Source organism: Myotis daubentonii, chromosome 11 (genome assembly GCF_963259705.1).
Source record: "Myotis daubentonii chromosome 11, mMyoDau2.1, whole genome shotgun sequence".
In the NCBI taxonomy this organism is placed as follows: Eukaryota; Metazoa; Chordata; class Mammalia; order Chiroptera; family Vespertilionidae; genus Myotis; species Myotis daubentonii.
Genome location: NC_081850.1, coordinates 1721568 through 1748107, shown reverse-complemented (window position 1 = coordinate 1748107; position 26540 = coordinate 1721568). Strand labels below are relative to the sequence as shown.

The 26540-nt window shown below is 45.4% G+C and overlaps 1 protein-coding gene across 2 annotated transcripts in view; it reads right to left on the bottom strand.

Moving 5' to 3' along the window:
* The window catches only part of CENPP (centromere protein P), a 251839-nt gene that overhangs the window by 222977 nt on the left and 2322 nt on the right, over window positions 1-26540 (bottom strand). The window contains exons 2-3 of one of the 2 annotated variants that reach the window (XM_059656285.1): window positions 7161-7342; window positions 5708-5796 (exon numbers count right to left, since the gene is read on the bottom strand). The exons of the other annotated variant lie outside the window; for it this stretch is intronic. Coding sequence (XP_059512268.1) covers window positions 5708-5796; window positions 7161-7342 — 271 coding nt within the window. The remainder of the gene's footprint in view (window positions 1-5707; window positions 5797-7160; window positions 7343-26540) is intronic. 2 annotated transcript variants of the gene reach the window in all.

The window sequence follows — 26540 nt, the reverse complement described above, 5'->3', positions numbered from 1 at the left end:
GGGCTCCGTACCCTGTCATGCACAGAGCAGGGCCCATCAGGGGGTTGGGGAGCTCCCTCCTGTCACGCACAGAGCAGGGCCCATCAGCGGGTTGAGGAGTTCCCCCGTCACTCACAGAGCAGGGCGGATCAGTGGGTTGAGGCACTGCCCTCTATCACCCACAGAGCAGGGCCAATCAGGGGATTGGGGCGCCGCCACTGTCACACTCAGGGCAGGGCTGATGGGGAGGTTATGACTCTACCACATCACACACAGAGCAGGGCCCGTGGGGGGGCTGGGGTGGTTGGGGCACCGCCCTCTATCACCCACAGAGCAGGGCCGATCAGGGGGTTAGGGTGCCGCCACTGTCACACTCAGGGCAGGGCTGATGGGGAGGTTATGGCTCTACCCCGTCACACACAGAGCAGGGCCGATTAGGGTGTTTGGGCGCTGCCCCCTGTCACGCTGATCCCGGTGCCGGGAGGCCTCGTGGCTCCGCTGATCCCGGTGCTGGGAGACATATTACCCTTTTACTATATAGGATAGAGGCCTGGTGCATGGGTGGGGGCCAGCTCGTTTGCCCTGAAGGGTGTCCTGGAACAGGGTGGGGGTCCCCACTGGGGTGCCTGGCCAGCCTGGATGAGGGGATGATGGCTGTTTGCAGCTGGTCACACTCCCTTCAGGGTGGGGGTCCCCACTGGGGTGCCTGGCCAGTCTGGGTGAGAGGCTGAGGGCTGTTTTCAGGTTGGGGGTGACTGAACTCCCAAACGCTCCTTTTTTCCTTTTTTTTTTTTTATTCTGGGCTAGCTTTAGCTTGAGGCTTGGCTCCAGCTCTTAGGCCTCCGTTCCTGAAAGTAGGTTTCTGGCCTTTGCATACAATGTTGCGAATCTGGTGGCTGAAGTCCGGTGGTATTTGTTAAAATGTTTCAAACTGCAGGCTCAGAGGCCTGCAGCCCCAGACGGGGAACATTGGTTTCCTCCGTCACTGAGGCAAGCAAGCCTCATGTTAGTTTCAAGCTGCCTGGCTGCCGGCCGCCATCTTGGCTGACAGTTAATTTGCATATCTCGCTGATTAGCCAATGAAAAGGGTAGCGGTCGTACACCAATTACCATGTTTCTCTTTTATTAGTGTAGATATATATATATGTATATATGTATGTATATAGATGAGTAGGCCTAGAATATGTGAAGATTCACTACTACATAATAGAAATTTAAAATATAATTCTCATTAGTCCATTACATCAGAATTCTAAGCAACAAAAAACAAAAAAATAAGATAGTTCTTTGTTCTTTTCTTCTCCAAAAAGCCCGAGTCCCACATATGGCTTATCCCTAAGATCTTGCTGACTCGAGAGTTGTTTGTGATTGCTCCAAGTATCTTGCTTACACATCTGGTCCTCAGGGAGCATCATGGAAAGGGGCAGATGAAGTGAGTGTTCTTAACAGAGACAAGGAGAAGAACATGTTCTTTCTGGAGCCAGGTACAACGAAATAGTTCAAAACACAGATACACTTTGAAATGTGAGCAATGGCGACTGACATCTCTTTAGAGATTCCAAAATTACTATGTTCTGTGTGTTTCAAAGGACATAAATTCTTCCTCTCCTTAGATGCCCCACACATACACACATTCCCTAAAACAGGGCTGGGAAATCTTTTTACAGTCAAGGTCCATTTGGATATTTATAACATCATTCACTTAATATAAATTTATGTTGCTATGAAAAAAGCTCCTAGATTTATTGAATTTCAAGTTCCACCTGCAGTTGCCATGGCAGGGCCAGACCAAATGATTTCAAGGGCCTTATATGGCCCGCGGGCTGGATGTTCCCCACCGCTGCTTATGGAACAAAAACTGCTGTTACTCCCCAATTCTTCATTTCACTCATTTTTTTTTTAAATATATTTTATTGCTTTTTTACAGAGAGGAAGGGAGAGAGATAGAGAGTTAGAAACATCGATGGGAGAGAAACATCGATCAGCCGCCTCCTGCACATCTCCTACTGGGGATGTGCCCGCAGCCCAGGTACATGCCCTTGACCGGAATCGAACCTGGGACCCTTCAGTCTGCAGGCCGACGCTCTATCCACTGAGCCAAACCGGTTTCGGCTTCATTTCACTCTTGCCCCAAATTTTCATTAGCCACATGCCATGCATAATAAAGACTAAATTTCCAGGCTCCCTCACACTAACTTATTGGCCAAGACAATGTAGGTGAAAATTATGGGTGTTGCAATTTCTAAAAAGTGTCCTTCGACAGAAAAGGGGAGGCCTTATTTGCCAACCCCTCTCTCTTTCTGATGCCTCAAATGCTAAAGTGATTCACAACATGATTTGGAAGCCACGTGGGTGATGGCAGGGCTCGATGATCATTCAGTCCCTGCATTTTGTTGAAGCAACAGAGAAGTAAATTTCTAGTACCTGAAAGCACCTCTTATTTTTAAATTTTCTGTCAAGTGCAGCTAAACTAATTCTAATTCATTCAGCATATGACCTTAGGCCATAACGAAATGGTCACAAAATTTTCTTTTTTTTTTTTTAATTAAATCTTTATTGTTCAGAATATTACATTTGTTCCTCTTTTTTCCCCCCCATAACTCCCCTAAATTTTCAATCATGCTTCAGTGGTATGGGATTCGATATTAGCTTAAAATGCTGTAGACAGGGCCCTGGCAGGTGTGGCTCAATTGGTTGGGCATCTTCCCAAGCACCAAAAGTTTGCTAGTTCCATTCCCAGTCAGGGCACATGCTCAGAGTACAGGCTGGATCCCTAGTAAGGGACATGCAAGAGCAGGCAATCAATGTTCTGCTCTCACATCAGTGTTTCCCTTTCTCTCTCCCTTTCCCTTCCTCTCTTTCTAAAAATCAATAAAAAATATTTTTTTTTAAATACTTTGGACAGGGAAGTAAGGGCTGGGCTGGTGCGGCCACTCCCTGGTAGGAGCAGGAAACATGGCCACTGAAGCCAGGAGAGCAGCACCGGTGTGGCAGGGCCCACGTGGCTCTGGTCCTGTCTTCCTGTCTGTGTTTACAACAGTCACCCAGGACAGCAAACCAAACCATAATGGGAGCTGCAGAGCCCAGTGCCAGCTCACCCTCGGACTGCCTCTTTAAATATGCAGTTTAAAAAACAACCACCACCAAAAAAGCAGTCTATTTGACCTCTCGGGCCATAGTCCTACTAATGAGCACACCAATCTTTGAGCACAACCTATCCTGGAATGTCCAGCTCCACTGAGCAGCTCAGTCTCCACTGCAGAGGACAGTCTCTTTTCAATTGGATTTGTGGGCAAACCTGATTTTGCCCATAGTCTAGTTTCTCCCCAGATAACCCATGGAATGACTGTGGAAAAAGACTGAGGAAATGCAGCTGGTCAGCCGAGGAAAACTCCTCTAAGATTTACAAATTAGTGGTGGTGATCCTACAATCACTTATCTCTGTTACTTTACTATTAAGCTACTTAAATATCTATCCTTTTATCATGTTTCCTTTAACATCTATCTCAGGCAGCTTTTAAGAGTATTATGGCCGAAACCAGTTTGGCTCAGTGGATAGAGCGTCGGCTTGTGGACTGAAAGGTCCCAGGTTCGATTCCGGTCAAGGGCATGTACCTGGGTTGCGGGCACATCCCCAGTAGGAGATGTGCAGGAGGCAGCTGATCGATGTTTCTCTCTCATCAATGTTTCTAACTCTCTATCCCTCTCCCTTCCTCTCTGTAAAAATCAATAAAATATATTTTAAAAAGAAGAGTATGATGTACATACTGTGATATGCAAGAAAAAGCCTGCAGGACCCCAGGAACACTAGGACACCCCTGAGCACGTTCCCGGGCCATGTACACACTGACAGTGCAGATGTTCTTAGACATGGATTTGGACCTCAAGCCTATGACTCCTCCACCTGACATGGACTGCAGGCCTAGCCCATTAATGGAGGCCAGGTTGCAGGTGGGCACTGGTACATTACCACTCTGAGTTTAGGACTGCATTACCCACAAAGAAAGAAAATGCAGTTGGTCCTTTTGTAATGCAACCTTCTACAATGGGACAACATCCATGAGTTCCTCAGCCGCAGAAAGGAGAAGCTTGGGATCCTGGCACAGGCCTCCGTCCCAAACAAGACTAATCCATTTGGGCCCACGTTCTGTCTCAGTTTTCAGCAGGCGATCATGCAGAACAATATCATTTTGGTGACCTGACATGGGCCCAAGGCCTGGTGCCAACCTGGGAACACATACCTCCTCCCTAGGGCCACTCATCACCCACGTCCCTGACTGTGTCATAGTCTGCGCAACTGACCTTGGCAACACCACCATGGATGCTCTTGATCACCATGGCAGCTTTGGGAGGGGGCACTCTGAGGTGAGAGGTAGCTGGGAACTCGGACATCAGATGAGGAGCCTGGAAATCCCTCAGCTCATTCTCACTCAGCCTGCCTGGTACAGTGGTGGCAGTCGAGACAAGGACTACAAAGAGTTCTCAAGAAGCAACTCCTCCAGCCCAGATAACTGGACCTTGACTAGTTCCTAAGGAGACAGGGTCCTGATTACCAGCCATCAACTCCTGTCCCATATAAAAAGGGACATCTTGGGGCTGTTTTGTGGCTGAGAACAGGATGAGGAATCCTGGCACATGGCCATCAATGCAAGTAAGCATCCTGCCCACAGGACTTAGGACCTGGTGTGGACTAGTCTGTGTCCACTTTGGTGATCTGACGAGCTGAAGCCAAGGCAGCCTTCCTGTCCTCTTATACATACTCTCTTGGTAGGCCCAGCGGGAAAACCAACAGGTTGAAAGTGCTTTCTGCTATCAAAGCATGAACCCCATCCCAGTTAGTTCACAAAATTATGCCTGGACCCCACACTTCTGAGCGCCAGCCTTTGAAGGTGTCAGACAGAGCCTTGTTCTTCCACTCCACCCTTGCCATGTGTTATACATTACCATTCTGTCTGCTTCCTAATTTTATGTGGAAATCTTAGTCAAAAGTATCTTCCTCCTATGCTGTGTCTCAGCAGTTCAGTACAACTTGCTGGCATAACCATGAACTACCTTGGAGTCTAACCCTCCAGCCCAGAGCAATGTTTGGATAGCTGTGGTCCCAGATGACCATAACTTCATGAGAAGCCCTAAGCAAGAACACCCAACTGAGCAGCCCCCAAATTCCTGACCCACAAGAAATGAGTGATATAATAAATGTGGTTTCTTTTTCTTTTCTTTTTTTTTTTAAATTCGTTTCTGGCACCCATAACCGGAATCGAACCTGGGACCCTTGGGTCCACAGGCCAACGCTCTATCCACTGAGCCAAACCAGTCAGGGCAATGTGGTTTCTTTTTGTTGTTGCTTTAAGCCATTAAATTTTGGGGAAATTTGTTAAACAGCAATAGATAAAAGCTGATACATGGCTGGCATATCAGTGAACTACTACAGGCATCCAGGATTGCCTCCAGCACTTCAGGGCAAGCACTGGGAGCCCAGGAGCATCTTGCAACCTGCCCTCCAATAAAGCACCTATCCCCCAGCAACAACCCTCCCACATGTAGTTGTTGGGGTATTGTGTTTATACTTTAAAATTTTTGAAATGGTACACTTTGCACAAATATGCAACAAGTGGATCCTGGTTCATGAACTGCTCTTCAGTTCAGCCACTGCTGGAGGCTAAGGGAGAGGAGATTTTTATTTCATAGCAATAGAATCTCTGTTATCACAACATAATCTTTCGTTTACCTGGAATTCCAGAATCTGAAATTCAACTTGAAATGTAATCATGTGGCAATTTCCTGATAATTTATGTCTTTGTAGAACTTTCTTTATACCTATCAATCAGAAAAACAAATAATTTATTTGCAAATAACAATTTTCTTCAAATATCCATGTGGTGACATGGTGTGAAGTATGTGTTAGTATTTCCATTGAATATATTTAGAATAATCTGCACCAAATTGATTACCTTTGTGTGAAACAGAATTAAATCAACTTATACTTTCTAGCTCTCAATTATACCAAAAGATTAAGGTAAAGAACAGAAATTCCCATGTAACCAGCACTGAGATCAAGATACAGCAATTAAAGGACCCCATGAAGTTACCTCGTGCCCTTTCCCAGGCTATATTCTACCCTCACCCAAGAAATAACCACTATTCTGAGTTTATCAACATCTAGATTTGCTAATAAAGGTATTTTTAGAACTGCACAATTCTACAAGGAGAAAGAGAAAGAGAAGAGATGAGAGGAACCTAATTTTAGAGGCTAAAAATCATATGGATGAGCTAGATATCACATGGAAAAGAACTGAACTGGCAGACCTGCAATGGGGAACCCTTGAAGTCAAATCCATCTACACACAGAATACCAGGAAAGGCATTCTGAATCGGCAGCATCAAGTACTTCAATAGATGGAGGTGAACGTGGGGCTCAAAATAAGAAGACTGAGACTTTTGTGCTAATAAAAGTCTGACACCTGGGCTAACATCACTCTCCATTCCACCTCTTCGTTCCAAGTACCTGAAGTGTCTAAATTCCATCACTCACTTCTACATGAAATTCAATCTTGCCCTGAGGCGAGCTGCCCAAGACTGAGAGTCACTCTCCCTCCTTCCCTGTCTTGAGGGTTATTTCGATGGAAGTCAGGAAACATTTCCAAAAGTGATTCCTTCTTTAGGGAATGCTACTTTGTTCAAAGTTCCTGACATCCAATTGCACAACTGAATTAGCTACCCCTTTCCTGTTAGTGCGTCACAGATGTTGGCAATAAAACTTATTGAGACCAGAAAAACCCTCCCTGGGTAGAGTCCAGCTGCTGAAACTTTTATCTTGGCCACAGACTATGTTCAGTAGGAGTACAGTACTGTAGATGAAGCATCTTTCAGGTCAGTGGAGGAAAACTCCTAAGATTTACAAATTAGTGGTGGTATTGTTCTAACAATCACTTACCTCTGTTACTTGACTATTAAGCTACTTAAATATCTATCCTTTTATCATGTTTCCTTTAACATCTATCTCAGGCAGCATTTAAGAGTATTATGTACACACTGTGATATGCAAGACACCCTACACAACTTTACCAACCACACATTCAGATACTTACCTTGTAAAATTTTAATTCAACGACACCCCACCCAATTCCTATGCATAAAAAGAAAAGCTTCAACACCACTTCTAGATAAAAATGAACACTTACGCCTTTCTGTCATCTCAGTGCTCGTTAGGTTCTCTATCTTCTTGGAGTACTTTCTGATATTGATACCAGTAAGCGTATTTAAAAATAGAAGTTCTGATTCCAAATTTCCAAGATTACTTCTCAGATCTTTTGATGTTTCCCATCCTTCAGAATCTGATTGGTATATTTCTTGAAATGATTTTCTAAAAAGCAAATATTGGAAATAATTACTCCAAAGAAGAAACCATCTAATATGTACAAATTTCTTCAAACCATTCCCATTTTGTGTTTCTTATTCTCTTCCCATTAAAACCAACTCAAAACCAATGTGGCTCATTGACACTGCCACCTTTAATCGCAACATAAAATAAACCTAACCAAATTATATTACCATATTTCTACATATTTGAAGCAACTGTAAAAAATTATCACAGGAGTATTTTACAAAATCAAAATGTCCATGTAGGTCGAAATGTTTAAAATGTTCCCATCTAAATGTCTGATATACCAAGACATCTCAAATTATGTTAAAAGATGTCACAAAAGTAAAAACAAAATATACTAGCTAGCTTTAACTTCCAAAACAAGTAAAGTATCAGAGAGCATTATATTAAGAAAGAGATTCTCAGGAAATCTGAGAATACAGGGGGTAAAAATTCTAAAAGAATAAAACATAATTTCCTTAACACTGCAATCAGATATTCTGCACTGAGAACATGTAAGTCTATTTTCCTGGAAAAACAGTAACATTTCAGCTAATATTAACACTGAATGGTACTTTACTCTTTGTCATACTATATTGCCTTCATACTCGGTCACATTCTACGGTGCTGACTTCTGCCATTGTAAGAAACACCTTCCTTCCATTCTGGAACATGATTGTCCTACTTCTCTGTTTTTACATCATGGGTCCTCCAAATATGTATTGTTCACACTAGAGATCAAAAACTTGTACAAAGTCTGTAATAATTTTTTTAAATGTTGCTTTAGTGATAATTTGAAATATTAACAAATATATTCTGAGAGCCTATCACATGCACTTTTGTATTTCCCATTACTGATTGATGAAAAAAGTTACTTTAAATATAGAAAGCTGCCGAAACCAGTTTGGCTCAGTGGATAGAGCGTAGGCCTGCGGACTGAGAGGTCCCAGGTTCGATTCCGGTCAAGGGCATGTACCTGGGTTGCGGGCACATCCCCAGTAGGAGATGTGCAGGAGGCAGCTGATCGATGTTTCTCTCTCATCGATGTTTCTAACTCTCTATCTCTCTCCCTTTCTCTCTGTAAAAAGTCAATAAAATATATTTAAAAATAAATAAATAAATATAGAAAGCTAATGAAAAAAAGGAAAGAGGCAATCTTCATATATAAATGAGTTCCTGCAAAATGAATCTATAATAATAAAAGCATAATATGCTAATTAGACCAGACAAACAATCTTCCAGACGTCCTTCCAGACGAAGCTGCAGCAGCAGGGGCCCAAGGCAGAGGTGGTTAGGGGCGATCAAGCAGGCAGGCAAGTGGTTAAGGGCGATCAGTCCGGCAAGTGGTTAGGGTCGATCAGGCAGGCAGAAGCAGTTAGGGGTGATCAGGCAGGCAGGGAAATGGTTAGGGGCGATCAGGCAGGCAGGCAAATGTTTAGGGGTGATCAGGCAGGCAGGCAAGTGGTTAAGGGCGATCAGGCAGGCAAGTGGTTAGGGGCAATCAGGCAGGCAGGGGCGGTTAGGGGTGATCAGGCAGGCAGGCAAATGGTTAGGGCAATCAGGCAGGCAGGCAAATGGTTAGGGGTTATCAGGCAGGCAGGCAAGTGGTTAGGGGCAATCAGGCAGGCAGGGGCGGTTAGGGGTGATCAAGGCAGGCAGACAAGTGGTTAGAAGCCAGCGGTCCCGGATTGCAAGAGGTTGCAGACCGGGCTGAAGGACCCTCTCCCCTGCCCGTGCACGAATTTCATTCACTGGGCCTCTAGTACCAAATAATGTCACAGCAAACTATGAATGAAAATGTCAAGGTATTTCTAATACTAAGTCATCAATTAAAGGATAGCTATGCAGAACACAAACAAAGAAGCTGTAACTTGGAAAGGGGAGAATGGGGAGTTATTGTTTAAAGGTTACAGAGTTTCACTCAGGGGCAATGAAAACGACCTAGAGAAGGACAGTGGTGATGACTGTGTGACAATGTGAAAGTACTGATGCTACTGAACTGTACACTTTGAAAAAGTTAAAATGGTAAATTTTATGTTATGTATAGTCTATCACAAAGACAACCTGAATATTCTCATTCATAGCAGTGACATACTTTAAACAAAATATCATTGGTCCATTTCAATTACTGACATTGGTTGGAATGATGCTGGGTTATGAATTTAATTAGTTTTATAGTTAACTTATTATTCATAAATTTGTCTCCTTGGCATAACTTTTTGCCCAAAAGTAGAGGTTCACAAGAAACTTGTCTCTTTTAAAACAAATCTAGCCTGGCTGGTGTGGCTCAGTGGTTGAGCGTCAACCTATGAATCAGGAAGTCACAGTTTGATTCCCGATCAGGGCACATGCCCGGGTTGAGGGATTGATCCCCAGTGTGGGGTGTGCAAGAGGCAGCCGATCAATGATTCTCTCTAACCATTCATGTTTCTATCTCTCTCGCGCGCTCTTTCCTCTCTGAAATCAATAAAAATATATTTTAAAATAATAATAACAAAAAAGAAAACAAATCTACATGAGCCCTGGCCTGTGTGGCTCAGTCGATTGAGCATGGTCCCATGAGCCAGAAGGTCACAGGTTTGAGTCCCCATTAGAGCACAAGCTGGGATTGTGGGCTCGATCCTCAGCACAGACGGGTAGGAGATAGGAGGCAGCTGGTGGATGTTTCTCTTTCACATCTATGTTTCTCTCTTTCTCTCTCCTCTCTCTCACTCCCACCCTCCCTCTCTCTAAAATCAATAAAATCATATTTAAAAAAATATAGAATAAAACAAATATACATGAGACTTGAGTTTAAAAGTCAATGAGCGGTGACATCAGAGGAATGGCCCTGTGAGAGCACGCTTCCTCCTCCCTGAAATTTCAACAAGTTAACCAACTATATTTCAACAAAGAAATTCTGCTCAGACAGGAGCACTGAAACATCTAAAGGTGGGTTTACGGAGATGAGAAGGGAGGAAAGTGCAGAAGGCCTGCAGATGTAGCCCTGCAGCCAGGAGCTCATGGCTTGGCTGGCCTGAGGAGAGAAAGTGGGAGGGCAGGGGGCGGGGGTAGCAGGCCCTTCCTTCTCCCGAAGGAACAGAGAGCTACTGGGGGTGGGGAAGGGCAGCCCAGCAGGGCGAGTGGGGAGGAAACAAACAGGGACTGAGCCAGCAGATGCCTGGAAGAGCAAGGCTTCTACCCTGCGGCTTCCCACTGTCGGGCCAGCAGTGGGGTTTCAGACAAAGAAACAGAACCAGAGCCCTGCCGCCGCTTGGACTCCACAAACTCGCCTCTCGTGGCCCTTGGCGCCGGGTCCAGGAGCATATGATCTGGAAGCCAAGAGCTACTGCAGTAGAACTGGTTTCCACCTGTGACTGCTTCCCAAGAGGGGTACTTGGGGGGACCCCACGGAGGTCAGGGGTGGCCATTATAGTGAGGGCAAAACAAACCCTACCCCAAGCAGCAGAGCGGTACCATCTTAGGGAAGCCTCGCAGGCTCACCTCAGGGAGACCACAGAGGTAAAAAAACCTTGCGATTCAAAAAAAAGAAAAAAGCCCTAGCCGGTTTGGCTCAGTGGATAGAGCATCGGCCTGTGGACCGAAGGGTCCCGGGTTCGATTTCGGTCAAGGGCACATACCTTGGTTGCAGGCTCCTTCCTGGCCCAGGCCCTAGTTGAGGCACATGCAGGAAGTAACCCATCAATGTGTTTCTCTCAAATCGATGTTTCTCTCTGTTTTTCCCTCTCTCTCCCACTCTCTAAAAATTAATGGAAAAATATCCTCGGTGAGGATTAAAAAATAAAAATAAAATCTTGCGATGCAGTGCCATCTACTGGAAAATAATAGAGAGACCTCTTCAGAGATAAATGTGTAAACAAAGGAGGACAGCAAATACCATGAAGAACCACAGCAAAGAGAATGACCAGAAAGAAAATGAAAAGTCTCCAGAAAGCAAACTTGAACACATGGAAATATGTGATATAAATGAGAGATTTCAAGATTGCAATTCTGAAAATACTCAACGAGATGCAAGAAAATACCAGCAGGCAATTCAGTGCACTCAGAAAACAAATCAATAAACAAAATGAATACTTTACCAAAGAGATTAAAACTTTTAAAAAGAACCAATCAGAAATCATAGTAATAAAGCATGCAGTTAAGGAAATTAAAAGTGAACTATTCAGCAAAGAGAACAGAACCAACCAGATGGAGGAAAGAATTAGTGAGACCAAAGACAGGAATCAAGATATGACGCAGAGGGAAGAAGAGACATCAGCATAAAAAAAAATGAAGGAGCTCTACTAGACCTATCTGACTCCATCAGAAAAAGCAATATTAGAATTATAGGCATTGCGGAAGACGAAGAGAGGGAGCAGGGAATGGAATCTATTCAAATAAACAGTTGGTGAGACCTTCCCAAATCTATGAAAATAAGTAGATCCTCGAATCCAAGAAGCAAACAGAACTTCTAGTTACCTCAATACAAAGAGGCCCTCTCCAAGGCACTTTGGTACTAAAGCTGTCAAGAATTAATGACAGCCGTAACCGGTTTGGCTCAGTGGATAGAGCATCGGCCTGCGGACTGAAAGGTCCCAGGTTCGATTCCGGTCAAGGGCATGTACCTGGGTTGCGGGCACATCCCCAGTAGGGGGTGTGCAGGAGGCAGCTGATTGATGTTTCTCTCTCATCAATGTTTCTAACTCTCTATCTCTCTCCCTTCCTCTCTGTAAAAAATCAATAAAATATATTTTTAAAAAAATTACAAAGAAAAAATTCTCAAAGCAGCCAGGAAAAAGGAGGATGTGACCTACGAAGGAAAATCCATCAGAATGTCATCTAAACTCTACAAGCCACAAGAGAGTGGAACCAAATATTAAAACTCTACAAACCAGAAGAGAATAGAACCAAATATCCAAATGTCTGAAAGAGAGAAATTATCAGTCACAAATAATATACCCAACAAAATTATCTTTTAACAACACTAATGGTAACCGCACACCAAATTCCCCAAACCAAGACACATAGCTTAAAAAAAAAGAGGAAACAGGAAAGATGTATGGAACACCGCCAAACAACCACAGACAGAAACACAGAGAAAATGAACCAGTGGAGGCACAGAGTGCCAAAAATAAACAAAAGAGAAACGGCCACAGGAAAGCCTCGTACACCAATAGTTACCCTAAATGTAAATGGTCTGAGTTCACCAATAGAGGCACAGAGTGGCAGAGTGGGTCAAAAAACAAAACCCAACCATATGCTGCCTACAACAGACATACCTAAGCTGCAAAGACAAAGGTGGATTCAAAGTAAAAGGGTGAATAAGGATTCTCCAAGCAAATAACACCCACAGAAAAGCAGATGTAGCCATACTTATATCTGACAAAATAGACTTCAAGATAACAAGAGACAAAGATGGTCACTTTAAAAGGATAAAGGGAGCATTACATCAAGAAAACATAACACTGCATAATATATATGCACCCCAACAGGGAGAATCAAAATATACAAAACAACTACTCACAGAACCAAAGGGAGAAACAGATAAAAACACAATCATAATTGGGGATCTTAATACTCCCTTGACAGCTCTAGACAGATCAACCTAACAGAAAATCAATAAAGAAATATCAGCGTTAAATGAAGCATTCGACAAAATGGACATAAAATGACATTTACAGTTAATTTCATCCCAGAACATCAGATTATACATTCTTCTCCAGTGCACATAGAACATTCTCAAGGATGGACCATATATTGGGTCACAAACTAGCATCAACATATTCAAGAAGATTGAAATTATACCAAACATATACTCTAACCGTGATGGCTTGAAGTTAGAAATCAACTGCAAAAAGGAAATAAAGAGACCCATAAATATGTGGAGATTATACAACTAAAAAATGACTGGGTCAAAGAAGAAATAAAAGATGAGATCAAAAGATATATAGAGACAAATAAGAATGACAATACAACATATCAAAACCTCTGGGATGCAGCAAAAGCAGTAATAACAGGGAAGTATATGTCATTACAGTCCTATCTCAAGAAACAGAGAAATCTCAAGTAAACAATCTAACACCACATCTTAAACTACTAGAAAAAGAAGAACAAAAGCAACCCCAAATTCAGCAGAAGAAAGGAAATAATAAAAATTATAGAATTAAATGAAATAGAGGATAAAAAGACTACACACACAAAAAAAATCAACAAAACAAAGAGCTGTTTCTTTGAAAAGATTAATAAAATTGACAAACCCCTGGCTAGACTCACGAAAGAAAAATGAAAAAAGACCCATGTAAACAAAACTAGTAAAGACAGAAGTCACCACAGACATCACAGATATATAAAAGATCATACTAGGATATTATGAAAGACTTTATGCGACCAAATTCAATAACCTAGAAGAAATGGAAAAGCATTCCTAGAAATATATAACCTTGCTACACTAAGTCATGAAGAATTGGAAAATCTAAATAGACTGACCAGCAATGAGGAAATTGAAACAACTATCAGCCTGGCCTGTACCCTCTAGCAATCCAGACCACTCGGGGGATGTCGAACTGCCTGTTTTGACCTGATCCCACCAGGCCAGGCCGAAGGACCCCACCGGTGTATGTGCAAGGAGCCAATTTCAGCCCAATTTCTGCAAGCCAGGCCGAGGGAGCCCACCAGTGCACGAATCCGTGCACCAGGCCTGTAGTATGCACTTAAGATCTTTGGTTAATCTCCTCCCGCTCTCTCTCCTCCCCACTTCCCTCAGAGATTCATCAGTCTGTTCCATGTATCCATGCCTGTGCATTCAACATCTGCTCGCTGGTGGTCAGTGCACATCATAGCTACTGGTGGAATGGTCGAACAGTAGCTTAGGCTTTTATATATATAGACTAGAGGCCTGGTGCACAAAAATTTGTGCACTCGGGGGGGATCCCTCAGCCCAGACTATGCCCTCTCATAGTCAGGGACCCCTCAGGAGATGACCACCTGCTGGCTTAGGCCTGCTCCCCGGGGGATTGGGCCTAAGCAGGCAATCAGACATCCCTCGGGCAGCCCAGCAGCCCTCGGGGGATGTCCACTTGCCAGCAGGGAGCAGGCCTAAACTGCAGTCGGACATTCTTAGCGCTGCTGAGGAGGCAGGAGAGGCTCCCACCACCACCGCTGTACTGGCAGCCATCAGCCTGGCTTGTGGCTGAGCAGAGCTCCTCCCATGTGAGAGCACCCTGACCACCAGAGGGCAGCTCCTGCATTGAGCGTCTGCCCCCTGGTGGTCAGTGTGTGTCATAGTGACCAGTCATTCCCAGTCTTTCTGCTGTTAGGGTCAGTTTGCATATTACCCTTTTACTATATAGGATAGAGGCCTGGTGCACGGGTGGAGGCACGCTGGTTTGCCCTGAAGGGTGACCCACCTGGATCAGGGTGCGGGTCCCGCTTGGGTGCCTGGCCAGCCTGGGTGAGGGGATGATGGTTGTTTTCAGCTGGTCACACCCCCTTCAGGGTGGGGGTCCGCACTGGGGTGCCTGGCCAGTCTGGGTGAGGGGATGATGGGTGTTTGCAGCTGGTCACACCCCCTTCAGGGTGGGTGTCCCCACTGGGGTGCCTTGCCAGCCTGGATGAGGGGATGATGGCTGTGTGCAGCTAGCCACACTCCCTTCAGGGTAGGGGTCCCCACTGGGGTGTCTGGCCAGCCTGGATGAGGGGATGATGGCTGTTTTCAGGCTGGCCATACCCCCTTCAGGGTGGGAGTCCCCACTGGGGTGCCTGGACAGTCTGGGTGAAGGGCTGAGGGCCGTTTTCAGGCTGGCAGGTGACTGAAGCTCCCAACCTCACCTTTTTTTCTTTTTCTTTTTTTATTCTAGGATTTATTTACCTTCTATGGCTGTCACTGGAACTGAGAGCCAGCTTTAGCTCTGAGGCTCGGCTCCAGCTCTGAAACCTCGGCTGCTGAAAGCAGGTATCTGGGTTTGTTTGGCTTCTATACTTGAAACACTGTTTCAGTTCCAGCTCCGAGGCCGGCTGGCTGAAAGCAGGTTTCTGGGGTTTGTTTAGCTTCTATAATTGCAACATTGTTTCTTAGAGTGCAGCTCAGAGGCCGGCAGCAGCAGTTGGGGAACCTTGGCTTCCTCCATCACTGGAGCGAGCAAGCCTCCTGTTCGCTTCAGCTGCCTGGCTGCCGGCCGCCATCTTGGTTGGACATTAATTTGCATATCTCGCTGATTAGCCAATGGGAAGGGTAGCGAAGTTATGGTTAATTACCATGTTTCTCTATTATTAGATAGGACTGAGCCTGGTGCACAAAAATTTGTGCACTCGTTGGGGGGTCCCTAAGCCCGACCTATGCCCTCTTGCAGTCCGGGACCCCTTGGAGGATGTCCACCTGCTGGCTTAGGCCCACTCCCTGGGGGATTGGGCCCAAGCTGGCAGTCAGACATCCCTCTGGAAGCCTGGCAGCCCTCGGGGGATGTCCACTTACCAGCAGGGAGCAGACCTAAGCTGCAGTTGGACATCCTTAGTGCTGCTGAGGAGGCAGGAGAGGCTCCCGCCACCACCGCTGTGCTGGCAGCCATCAGCCTGGTTTGTGGCTGAGAAGAGCTCCCCCTGTGTGAACGCACTGACCACCAGGAGACAGCTCCTGCATTGAGCATCTGCCCCCTGGTGGTCAGTGTGTGTCATAGTGACCAGTCATTCTGCTGTTAGGATCAGTTTGCATATTACCCTTTTACTATATAGCATAGAGGCCTGGTGCACGGGTGGGGGCCGGATGGTTTGCACTGAAGGGTGTCCTGGATCAAGGTGGGAGTCCCGCTGGTGTGCCTGGCCAGCCTGGGTGAGGGGCTGAGGGCCTTTGTCAGACTGGCCACACCCCCTTCAGGGTGAGGGTCCCTGCTGGAGTGCCTGACCAGCGTGGGTGAGAAGCTGAGGGCCGTTTTCAGGCTGGGCACACCCCCTTCAGGGAGGGGGGTCCTGCTGGGGTGCCTGGCCAGCCTGGGTAAGTGGCTGAGGCTGTTTGCAGGCTGGCCAATCCCCCAAGCAGGGACCCTCACCCCATGAGGGTGAGGCCATCCTGTGTGAGGGGCTGATGGCTGTTTGCAGGCTGGCCAAGACCCCCAGCCACCCAAGCTCTCAGTGGAGGCTGGCTGGAAGCAGGTATCTGGGATTTATTTATCTTCTATAACTGAAACTTTGTTGCCTTGAGCAGACACCATAGCCAGCAAGGGCAGGCAGGAAGCTTGGCCTCCTCCTTCGCCGGGGCAACCAAGCCTCCTGCTTGCTCCAGCTCTGTGGCTGCCGGCCGCCATCTTGGTTGGGTTAATTTGCATATAGTCGCTCTGATTGGCTGGTGGACGTGGCTTGGGCGTAGCAGAGGTGCAGTCAATTTGCATGTTTCTCTTTTATTAGATTAGATAGGATATCAAACTTATTGGCTGCAGCAGAAATAGTATTAAGAGAGAAGTTCATCGTAATAATTGCCTACCTTAAGAACTAGGAGATACCGCAAATAAAAGTTGTTGGTAAGGGCCAGGCTAACAGGTGTAAAGTAGTATCTCATTGTAGTTTTGATTTGCATTTCCCTACATTTATACCTCAAGGAACCAGAAAAAGAAGAACAAATGAAGCCCAAAGTTAATAAGAGGAAGGAAATAAAGATCAGAGTGGGGGAGAAAATGAAATACAAACTAAAAAGGTAATAGAAAAAAATTTCAATGAAACAGAGAACTGGCTATTTCAAAAGACAAACAAAACAAACTAAACTTTAGACCAGGGGTGGGCATCCTTGTCTTGTTCCTGATCTTTGAGGAAAAGCATCACAATTAGAAGTAAAAGTATATTTTTGCTATTGATAAGATCTTTAGAAAACCCTAAAGCACAGAGAGTTAGAACTGATAAATTCAGCAAAATAGCAGGATACAAAGTCACCACACAAAAATCAGACACATTCCTACACAACAAAAATAAACAATTTGAAAAGGAAATTACAAAACCAATTCCATTTACAATAGCACTGAAAAGAATACTTAGAATTTAATTTACCCAAGACAGTAAAAGACTTGTACAATGAAAACTATAAAATATCACTACTGAAAGATTTAATATTAAAGATTTAATATTAATATTAAAGAAGACATAAATAAATGGAAACCCATCTCATATTCATGGATTAGAAGACTTAATATTAATAAAATGTCAATATTACCCAAAGCAATCTATGGATTCAATGCAATCTCTACCAAAATCCCAATGATATTTTTTGCAGGAATAGAAAAAAACTCATCCTAAAATTCATACGGAATTTCAAGCTCAAAAGCCAAAATAATCTTGAAAACAAACAAAACTGGACGACTCACACTTACTGTTTTAAAACTCACCTCAAAAGCTACAGTAGATGGCAGCTTAGGTAAACGTCTGTACTTGCCACCTACCAAAACAACTGAAAATTACAACTAAAATACAGAACCACCATCATTCAGAATCACCTGCAAGCCGGCTGAATGGAAGCCTACAACTAGAGAAGGAAAGAAGCAGCGCATTGAGGCTGGTAGGAGGGCGGGAGGCACTGAGCGGGCTGGTCTGACACACACATGTGCCTTTTTTGTTATCTCTTCACTTTATTTATCTTGTTTTTAAGCACAGCACACAGAAGTTACCAATTTTATCAATCTTTTCCATTAGTTCATGCTTTTTATACCTTAAGAAATCTTCCTCACCCTAGCTAGTTTGGCTCAGTGGATAAAGCGTCGGCCTGTGGACCAAAGAGTCCCAGGTTCGATACTGGAAAAGGGCATGTACCTTGGTTGCAGGCTCCTCCGCAGTCTAGGCCGTGGTCAGGGCTTGTGCTGGAGGCAACCAATTGTTGTATGTCTCTCACATCGGTATTTCTCTCTCTGTCTTTCCCTCTCTCTTCCACTCTCTCTAAAAATCAATGGGAAAATATCCTCGAGTGAGGATTTAAAAAAAAAAAAGAAAGAAATCTTTCTCTATCCAGTCCCTCTGAGACCACATGTTGCCTGGATTGGCTTTCCCTTAATCACATCCAAGTTCATAGTATTCAAGGCCCACTCAGCGTCAGTGGCTGGAAGTTGACTGAGGTATAACCCAGGTAGCAATGAGAAGATATACTCCCATTTATCTTCTAAAGCTTTATAGTTTTGTCTTTCTCCTTTAAGAGTATGGTGTGAAGTAGAGGTCATGATTAATTTCTCTTATGTGGATATCTAGTTGTCCCAGCACTGCTATTGGAAAGTCTGCTCCTCTTTAATGACCTGCAGTAGCATCTCTGACTTATAGTAAACCAGAGCCCCAGTGCACAAAATTCTTGCAAGACTAGGCCTTCCTTCCCCCAGCTGCTGGCACTGGCTTTCCTTTGGCCGCCAGCAGGCACCCAGGACTCGGGTTTCCCTTGCAGCCCCAGCTTCGTCAAGAAGGAATTCTGGTCTAATTAGCATATTACACTTTTATTATTATAGATTTGTTTATTCTGTTTCAATGGCCTGGCTTTCTCTTCCTGCACGAAAGCCACAATATCACAATGACTATCCTATCTAATAAAAGACAAAAAGGGTAATTGACCATACCTTTGCTATGCTTCCCATTGGCTAATCAGGGTGATATGCAAATTAACCACCAATCAAGATGGTGGCCGGCAGCCACACAGCTGAAGCAAGCAGGAAGCTTGCTTGCTCCAGTGATGGAGGAAGCCAAGTTCCCCGCCTGCCGCAGCCCGGCTCTGAGCTCTGAAAGCAACTAAGTTTCAATTATAGAAGCTAAACAAACACCAGATATCTGCTTTCAGCAGGCTGTGGCCTCCAAGCTGGAGCAAGCAGGACGGCAACAAAGTTTCAATTATAGAAGGTAAATAAATCCCAGAATAAAAAAAAGAAAGAAAAAAAGGAGAGGCTGGGAGCTTCAGTTGCCAGCCAGCCTGAAAATGGCCCTCAGCCCCTCACCCAGACTGGCCAGGCACCCCAGTGGGGACCCCCACACTGAAGGGGGTGTGACCAGTTGCAAAGAGCCATCAGCCCCTCACCCAGGCTGGCCAGGCACCCAAGCAGGACCCCCACCCTGATCTGGTACACCCTTCAGGGCAAACCAGCTGGCCCCCACCCATGCACCAGGCCTCTACCTTATATAGTAAAAGGGTAATATGCAAACTGACCCTAACAGCAGAAGGACTGGGAATGACTGGTCACTATGACACACACTGACCACCAGGGGGCAGACGCTCAATGCAGGAGCTGCCCTCTGGTGGTCAGTGCACTCCCACATGCGGGAGCTCTGCTCAGCCACAAGCCAGGCTGACGGCTGCCAGTACAGGGGTGGTGGTGGGATCCTCTCCTGCCTCCTCAGCAGCGCTAAGAATGTCCGACTGCAGTTTAGGCCTGCTCCCCGCTGGCAAGTGGACATCCCCCAAGGGCTGCTGGGCTGCCAGAGGGATGTCTGATTGCCAGCTTAGGCCCAATCCCCCGGGGAGCAGGCCTAAGCCAGCAGGTGGTCATCCCCCGAGGGGTCCCAGACTGCGAGAGGGCACAGGCCAGGTTGAGAGACCCCCCCCCCCTCCAAGTGCACAAATTTTTGTGCATCGGCTTTCTAGTCTATATAATAAAAGCCTAAGCGATCATTACAGCAGAATGACCAGTCACTATGATGCGCATTGACCACCAGGTGGCAGACGCTCAGCCAGAAGCTGGGCTCACAACCGGCAAGCACAGTGGCAGTGGTGGGAGCCTCTCCTGTCTCCGAGGCAGCACTAAGGAGCAACGAGCCAAGCGGTAAGGAGCAGCGAGCAGGCAGGCAGTAACAAGCAAGGGGTCCCAGACTGTGAGAGGGATGTCCAACGAGGGGTCCCAGACTGCGAGAGGGCACAGGCCAGGCTAAAGGACACCCCCCCCCCACCCAGTGCACGAATTTCATGCACGGAGCCTCTGGTAGATTTATAATACATCTTCATATCTTGCAAATCAAGTCTTCCCACTTTGTTCTTCAAGAGTGTCTTGGCTGACTCTCTCTGCCCTGGGTCACCACAGCTGGGCTCGGTAGCCACGTGTCCGTGCTGTCCTTTGTGGCCCGGGCTCAAAACTAATATTTTGTGTCCATCTTCTCTGGCTGCTGTAATCTTAAACTGCCAGGAGCCCAAAGCCTGTATTTGAAGAGAAACATTTAACCCGGAGGCTGCGTGGGCACCGTTTGGTTGGCTCCAAGAATTTTTTTAATTTGGAGAAAGGTCCTCATTTTAATAAATTTGTTTTGGAAATTTGGAGCTTCAGACCAGGACAGCTGAAAATTACAAACTCCCCAGGAGGGCTATATTGTTTTTGAGAGCCTTTTGTCTACGGTCCTGCAGTCTCGAGCAAGCCATCCCGACTCCTAGGTGCCCTCCTTCTTCCGAGCCTGCACCAGCTTCTCAGCTCCACTCTGTGAGCCACAGGGGGCCCAGCTCCTGGAAGAACCTCTTTTGTCCTGTGTGGTCCCTGTAAGAAGTACTCCGGGTGGCCCTCGGTTGGTGGGGCTGGGGAGATGAATGATGCCACCAGCAGTTACCCCATGGCCTCCCTGTATGGGGCTGCCTGCACTGGGAGGTCACCGAAGCCAGGCTGCACAAAAAGTTCAGCCCTGCAGGCCCTGTGCTGTCCATCTGGGTCTGCCTCAATATGATCATCAGCCCACATATGCCCTTTTTTTTAACAGGGAGGGCGACTGTCTCTACAGAGGCCACCTGTGATGAGCAAGGTGACCCAGCCCCACACGAGACCCCCAAGCCCTGGGTTCCAGTGCTGGAAAGAGAAGTCCCCATAACTTCAGGCTGTAAAAACCAGCAGGGATTGTGGCTGAGTGACGCGGAGGCTGCTGGAGACCCAGGTGTTCCATTTAAAGGGCTGATACATGAACTTACTCCTACTCCCAGTACCGAGAGGCTCTGGAGGACCCAGACACATATGGGGAGGAACTGGATTGTCTGGCATCGGGGCAGGAACTCAGGGGTGGTGTTCTCTCAGATAGGGTTGCTCGCAGGGGTGACTGTTCCTATGCAGGGACCTCGCCTGTTACAGAGCTGACTGGCAGCCATATCTGAGTCTCCATCAGCCTGGAGCACACAGTTTGCTCCACCCTGGGGATTCCCTGAGACCCCCACCCCATCCAATTTGTAGCCCCACCCAAGCTGTTTGCAGCAGCTTTTCCATATGAATGTCCAGGCTTCAGACTTTGCTAAAAGCTCTCAACCAAACTGCAGCTGGTGACAGCACACCCCAAACCAATCAATAAAAGGTCCAAGACCCAGCACTAGCACCAGCCTGCCTTGCTTCACAGATGGGCCTTGCCTGGGCATCTCCAAGTCCAATACAAATAGCAAAAGCAGTCATCTGCAGATGTCTCTGTAGCTCCTGCCAGGTGGTCTCAGGCAGTGGCTGACTTTGTACCTCCCAAGAGGCCCCAGAGCCAGTGAACTCAGTGGACAGCTTCAGACCATAGCAGATTACAACTCTACACATCCATGAGTGATACACTCAAAGGGCAGACTCAGTGAGCACCAAAGCCCCACTAAAGCAAGTCCTGCTTCATAGGGGTGTTTCCTGCATAGCAGCTCTCCAACTATAGTCGCAGCTGGTCCTCACAGCCAATTGGCCTGGGGGTCAACTCCTCCTAGTGACTCCAATAACAATCAAGGCTCAACTACAAGACTGTGCACATAGCCCACTCTAGGGGCGTACACCTAGAGTGCCCAGCCCAGGTGACTGGCGAGGCTGAACAACTGGGCCGTACAGGACACCAACAACTCCAGGACACATAGCAGCTCTACCTAATACATAGAAACAAACACAGGGAAATAGTCAAAATGCAGAGACAATGAAACATGTCACCAATGAAAGAAATGGAAGCAAGCAAACTACTGGATACAGAGTTCAAAACCATGTTATAAGGTTACTCAAGGATCTTAATGAGACTTTCCAGAGTCTTAGTGAGAATGTCAAAGACATGAAAAAGGACCAGTCACAAATTAAGCATACACTAACTGAAATAAAGAATAATTTATAGGGATCCAACAGTAGAATAGGGGATTCCGAGAATCAAATCAACAACTTGGAATATGAGGAAGCAAAAAACACCCAAGCAGAAGAGCAAAAAGAAAAAAGAATCCAAAAATATGAAGATAGTGTAAGAAGATTCTGGGACAACGTCAAGCATACTAACATTTGCATGGGGGTGCCAAAAGGAGAAGAGAGAGAGCAAGATTTTGAAAACCTATGTGAAGAAATGATGACAGAAAACTTCCTCTACCTGGAGAAACAGACTTACAAGTCCAGGAAGCACAGAGTCCAAACAAGAGGAACCCAAAGAGACCAACACCAAGACACATCATGATTAAAATGCCAATGGCTAAAGACAAAGAGAGAATCTTAAAAGCAGCAAGAGAAAAGCAGTTAGTTAACCACAAGGGAGCACCCATATGGCAGTCAATTGATTTCTCCTCAGAAACTTTGCAGGCCAGAAGGTAGTGGCTAGAAATACTCAAAGTGATGAATAACAAGGACCTACAACCAAGATTAGTCTACCCAGCAAAGCTCTCATTTAGAATTGAGGGTCAGATAACAAGCTTCACAAACAAGAAAAGTTATAAGAGTTCATCACCACTAAACCAGCATTACATGAAATGTTGAAGGGTGAAGAAGAAGAAGAAAGGAAGATCTCTCTCTCTCCTCCTTTTGGCACCCCCATGCAAATGTTAGATAAAGAGGAGGAGGTGGAGGAGGAGGAAGAAGATATGAACAATAAAATGGCAACAAATACATATCAACAATTAAATCTAAAAATCAAAATAAATAAGCAAGAAACTTAATTAACAAAGTAAACTGGTGAATAAAATAGAATCAGAGGCATGGAAACATGGCACAGACTGATGAATCTCAAAGGGGGGGGGGCGGGGGAGGGAAGAGATTAGCCAAAGATCTTACCTATGGACACAGACAGCTGGTGAAGGCCTGGGGCAGGGCAGGGAAGGAACCAGGTGGAGGAGGGCAATGGGGGGAAAAAGGGTGACAGCTGTAATACTCTCAACAATAAAGATGCTTTAAAAAGCTACAGTATTGGCATTGAGATAGACATACAGATTAGTGAAAAGGAACAGAAAACTCAAGAAATAAATCCATGCATATATGGTCAAAGGTGTGACAATACAATTGTATGGTGGTGGGAAAACTGGTTATTCACATGCAAAAGATTGAACTTGGACCCTTCCCTAATATATACAAACATTAACTCAAACTGGATCAAAGGTTTAAATGTAAGACTAAAACAATAAAATTCTTGAATTAAAACACAGGACAAAAACTTTGTAATGTTGGATTTGACAACAATTTCTTGGTTGTGAGACCAAAGGCACAGGTAACAAAAGAAAAAAAATGAACAACCCAGCTGGTGTGGCTAGGTGGTTGAGTGTTGACTCATGAGCCAAGAGGTCCTCGTTCAGTTCTGAGTCAGGGCATATGCTGGGGTTGCAGGCTCAATCCCCAGTAGGGGGCTTGCTGGTGGTAGCTGATCAATGTTACCCTCTCTCTCAAAAATCAATAAAAATATTTTTTAAAAGAAAAAGAAAAAAATAGGGCTTCAAGAAAAAAAATTATACATCAAAAGACAATATGAACAGAATAAAAAGGCAACCCACAGAAAGGAAGAAATGTTTGCTAACCACATATCTGTTAAGAGATTAATACTGAAAATATGTAGAGAACTCCAAAACTCAACAACAAAAAATAACCAACCTGACTCAAAAATAGGCAAAGGATTTGAACAGACATTTCTCCAAAGAAGATATAAGAGTGGCTGATAAGCACATGAAAAAATGCTCAACATCAATAATCATTAGGGAAATAAAAAAAACCTACAGTAAGCTACAACCCCACGCCCATTATCCTACCTAATAGACATCCTATCTAATAATAGACAAACATGGTAATTACCGTACCTTCGCTATGCCTCCTATTGGCTAATCAGCACAATATGCAAATTAACCGCCAACAAAGATGGCGGCTAATTTGCATACTGCAGACAGGGCGGAACAGCGCGAGCTGCCAGCGCGCCAGCACGCCGCCATCCAGGGCAGGCCCACCCCCGCCTTGCCGCCCGGGACCCAATCGGTGGGTCCCGGGCGGCAAGGCAACCCCGCCCCAGAAGCCCCCAGGAGCTGGCCCTGCCTTGCCGCCCGGGACCCGATCGGCAGGAAGCCGCCTGATATGGTAGTAACTCTATCAGTAAGCACTCTGAAAGTCAGTGCCATAAATGCACCAATTAAAAGACAGAGTATGAGGGTGAGTCAAAAACAAAACCCACTTTAAATATAAAGACAAATATAGATTAAAAGTACATGAATTAAGCTGCAGCCTGTTTTGCTCAGTGGATAGAGCATTAGCCTGAGGACTGAAGGGTCCCAGGTTCAATTCCAGTCAAGGGCATGTACCTCAGTTGCTGGCTGGATCCCCAGTCCCTATCAAAGCTTGTGCAGGAGGCAACCAATCAATGTGTCTCTCCCTTTCCCTTCACTCTCTCTAAAAATCAATGGAAAAATATCCTTGGGTGAAGATTAACAAAAACAAAGTAAATGGATTAAGTAACATTAAAGAGATTATAAGAAAAATATATTCCAAATTTTGTTAGTTGTATAATGGTTACGTTTAAATTATTAACACCTAAGAAATTGGGTGAAGGGTACATATAATATGCTGTAGTATTTTATAGTTTTTTTTACATGTATGAGATTATTTCAAATTAAAATATTAAAAAATTAAAAATTAATATTAATTGAAATGTATCTGCATTATATGAAAAATCTCCTAATTGCTTCTAGCATAATTTATTAAATTGTGCTAAAATTTACAAGGGTTCAATTAAAAAATATCTTAATTCTAAGTGATATAATAGAAAATATATAATAGTGCAGTTATAAGCACTTATCTAAAAATAAAAATTTAAAGAAGTGAATTTAAAGAAGGGATTAGCCAAAGAAAATATATGCACAACCCATGGACACAGACAGCAGTATGGTGATGGCCAGAGAGAAGTGGGGGGCAAGAGCTAAGTAGAGGGGACAAGAGGGGGGAAATAGGGACATCCTATATAATAATAATAAAAGGCTAATATGCACATTGACTGAACGGCAGAATGACCGGTTGCTATGATGCGCACTGGCCATGAGGGGACAGATGCTCAATGCAGGAGCTGCCCCCTGGTGGTCAGTGCACTTCCATATGGGGAGTGCCACTCCGCCAGAAGCTGGCTCATGGCTGGCCAGCGCAGTGGTGGTGGCAGGAGCCTTTCCCACCTCCGTGGCAGCACTAAGAACGTCCAACTAACCGTTTAGACCCGATCCCCTGGGGGCCTAAGCCTTTAGTCAGACATCCCCCGAGGGCTCCCTGGCTGCCAGAAGGATGTCTGACTGCAAGCTTAGGCCTGATCCCCCAGGAAGTGGGCCTAAGTCGACAGGCGGTCATCCCCCAAGGGGTCCTGGACTGTGAATGGGTACAGGCCGGGCTGAGGGGACCACCCCCACCCCCGAGTGCACAAATTTTTGTGTACCAGGCCTCTAGTAACTGCTATAAAAAACACACACACACACAACAGAAAACAAGTGTTGGGGAGATTGTGGAAAATCTGTAACCTTTGTGGACTGCTGATGAGACTGTAACATGGGTACACCACCTTGGAAAACAGTATGCGGGGGAAGGGTTCCTCAAAAAGTTCAAAATATAATTACCATATGCAATTCCACTTCTTGGTGTATAACAAAAAGAATTAAAAGCAGGGTCTCAGAGATATTTGTACCCCATATTCATTCCAACATTCACAGTAACAACAACATGAGAGCAACCCAAGAATTCATTGACAGATGAATGGATAAGCAAAATGTACATACATACAATGGATTATTCAGCTTGAAAAGGGGAGGAACTTCTGCAATATGCTACAGTATGGATGACCCTTGAGGATATGAGGTACATAGAGAAGTCAAATTCAGAGAAAGGAGAATCGTGGTTACCAGAGGCTAAGGGAAATGGGGAATGGGAAGTTATGATTTAACAAGAGGGCCAGTGCACAAATTCACGCACGGGTGGGGTCCAGCCCCGATTGGGGTGGATCAGGGCTGGGCCTGTTGGGAGGAGACAGCGGAGGTTGGTCAGCCAGCCCACCCTGATCGGGGCCAATCAGGGCCAGGCCAGCTGGGGAGGATGGACCG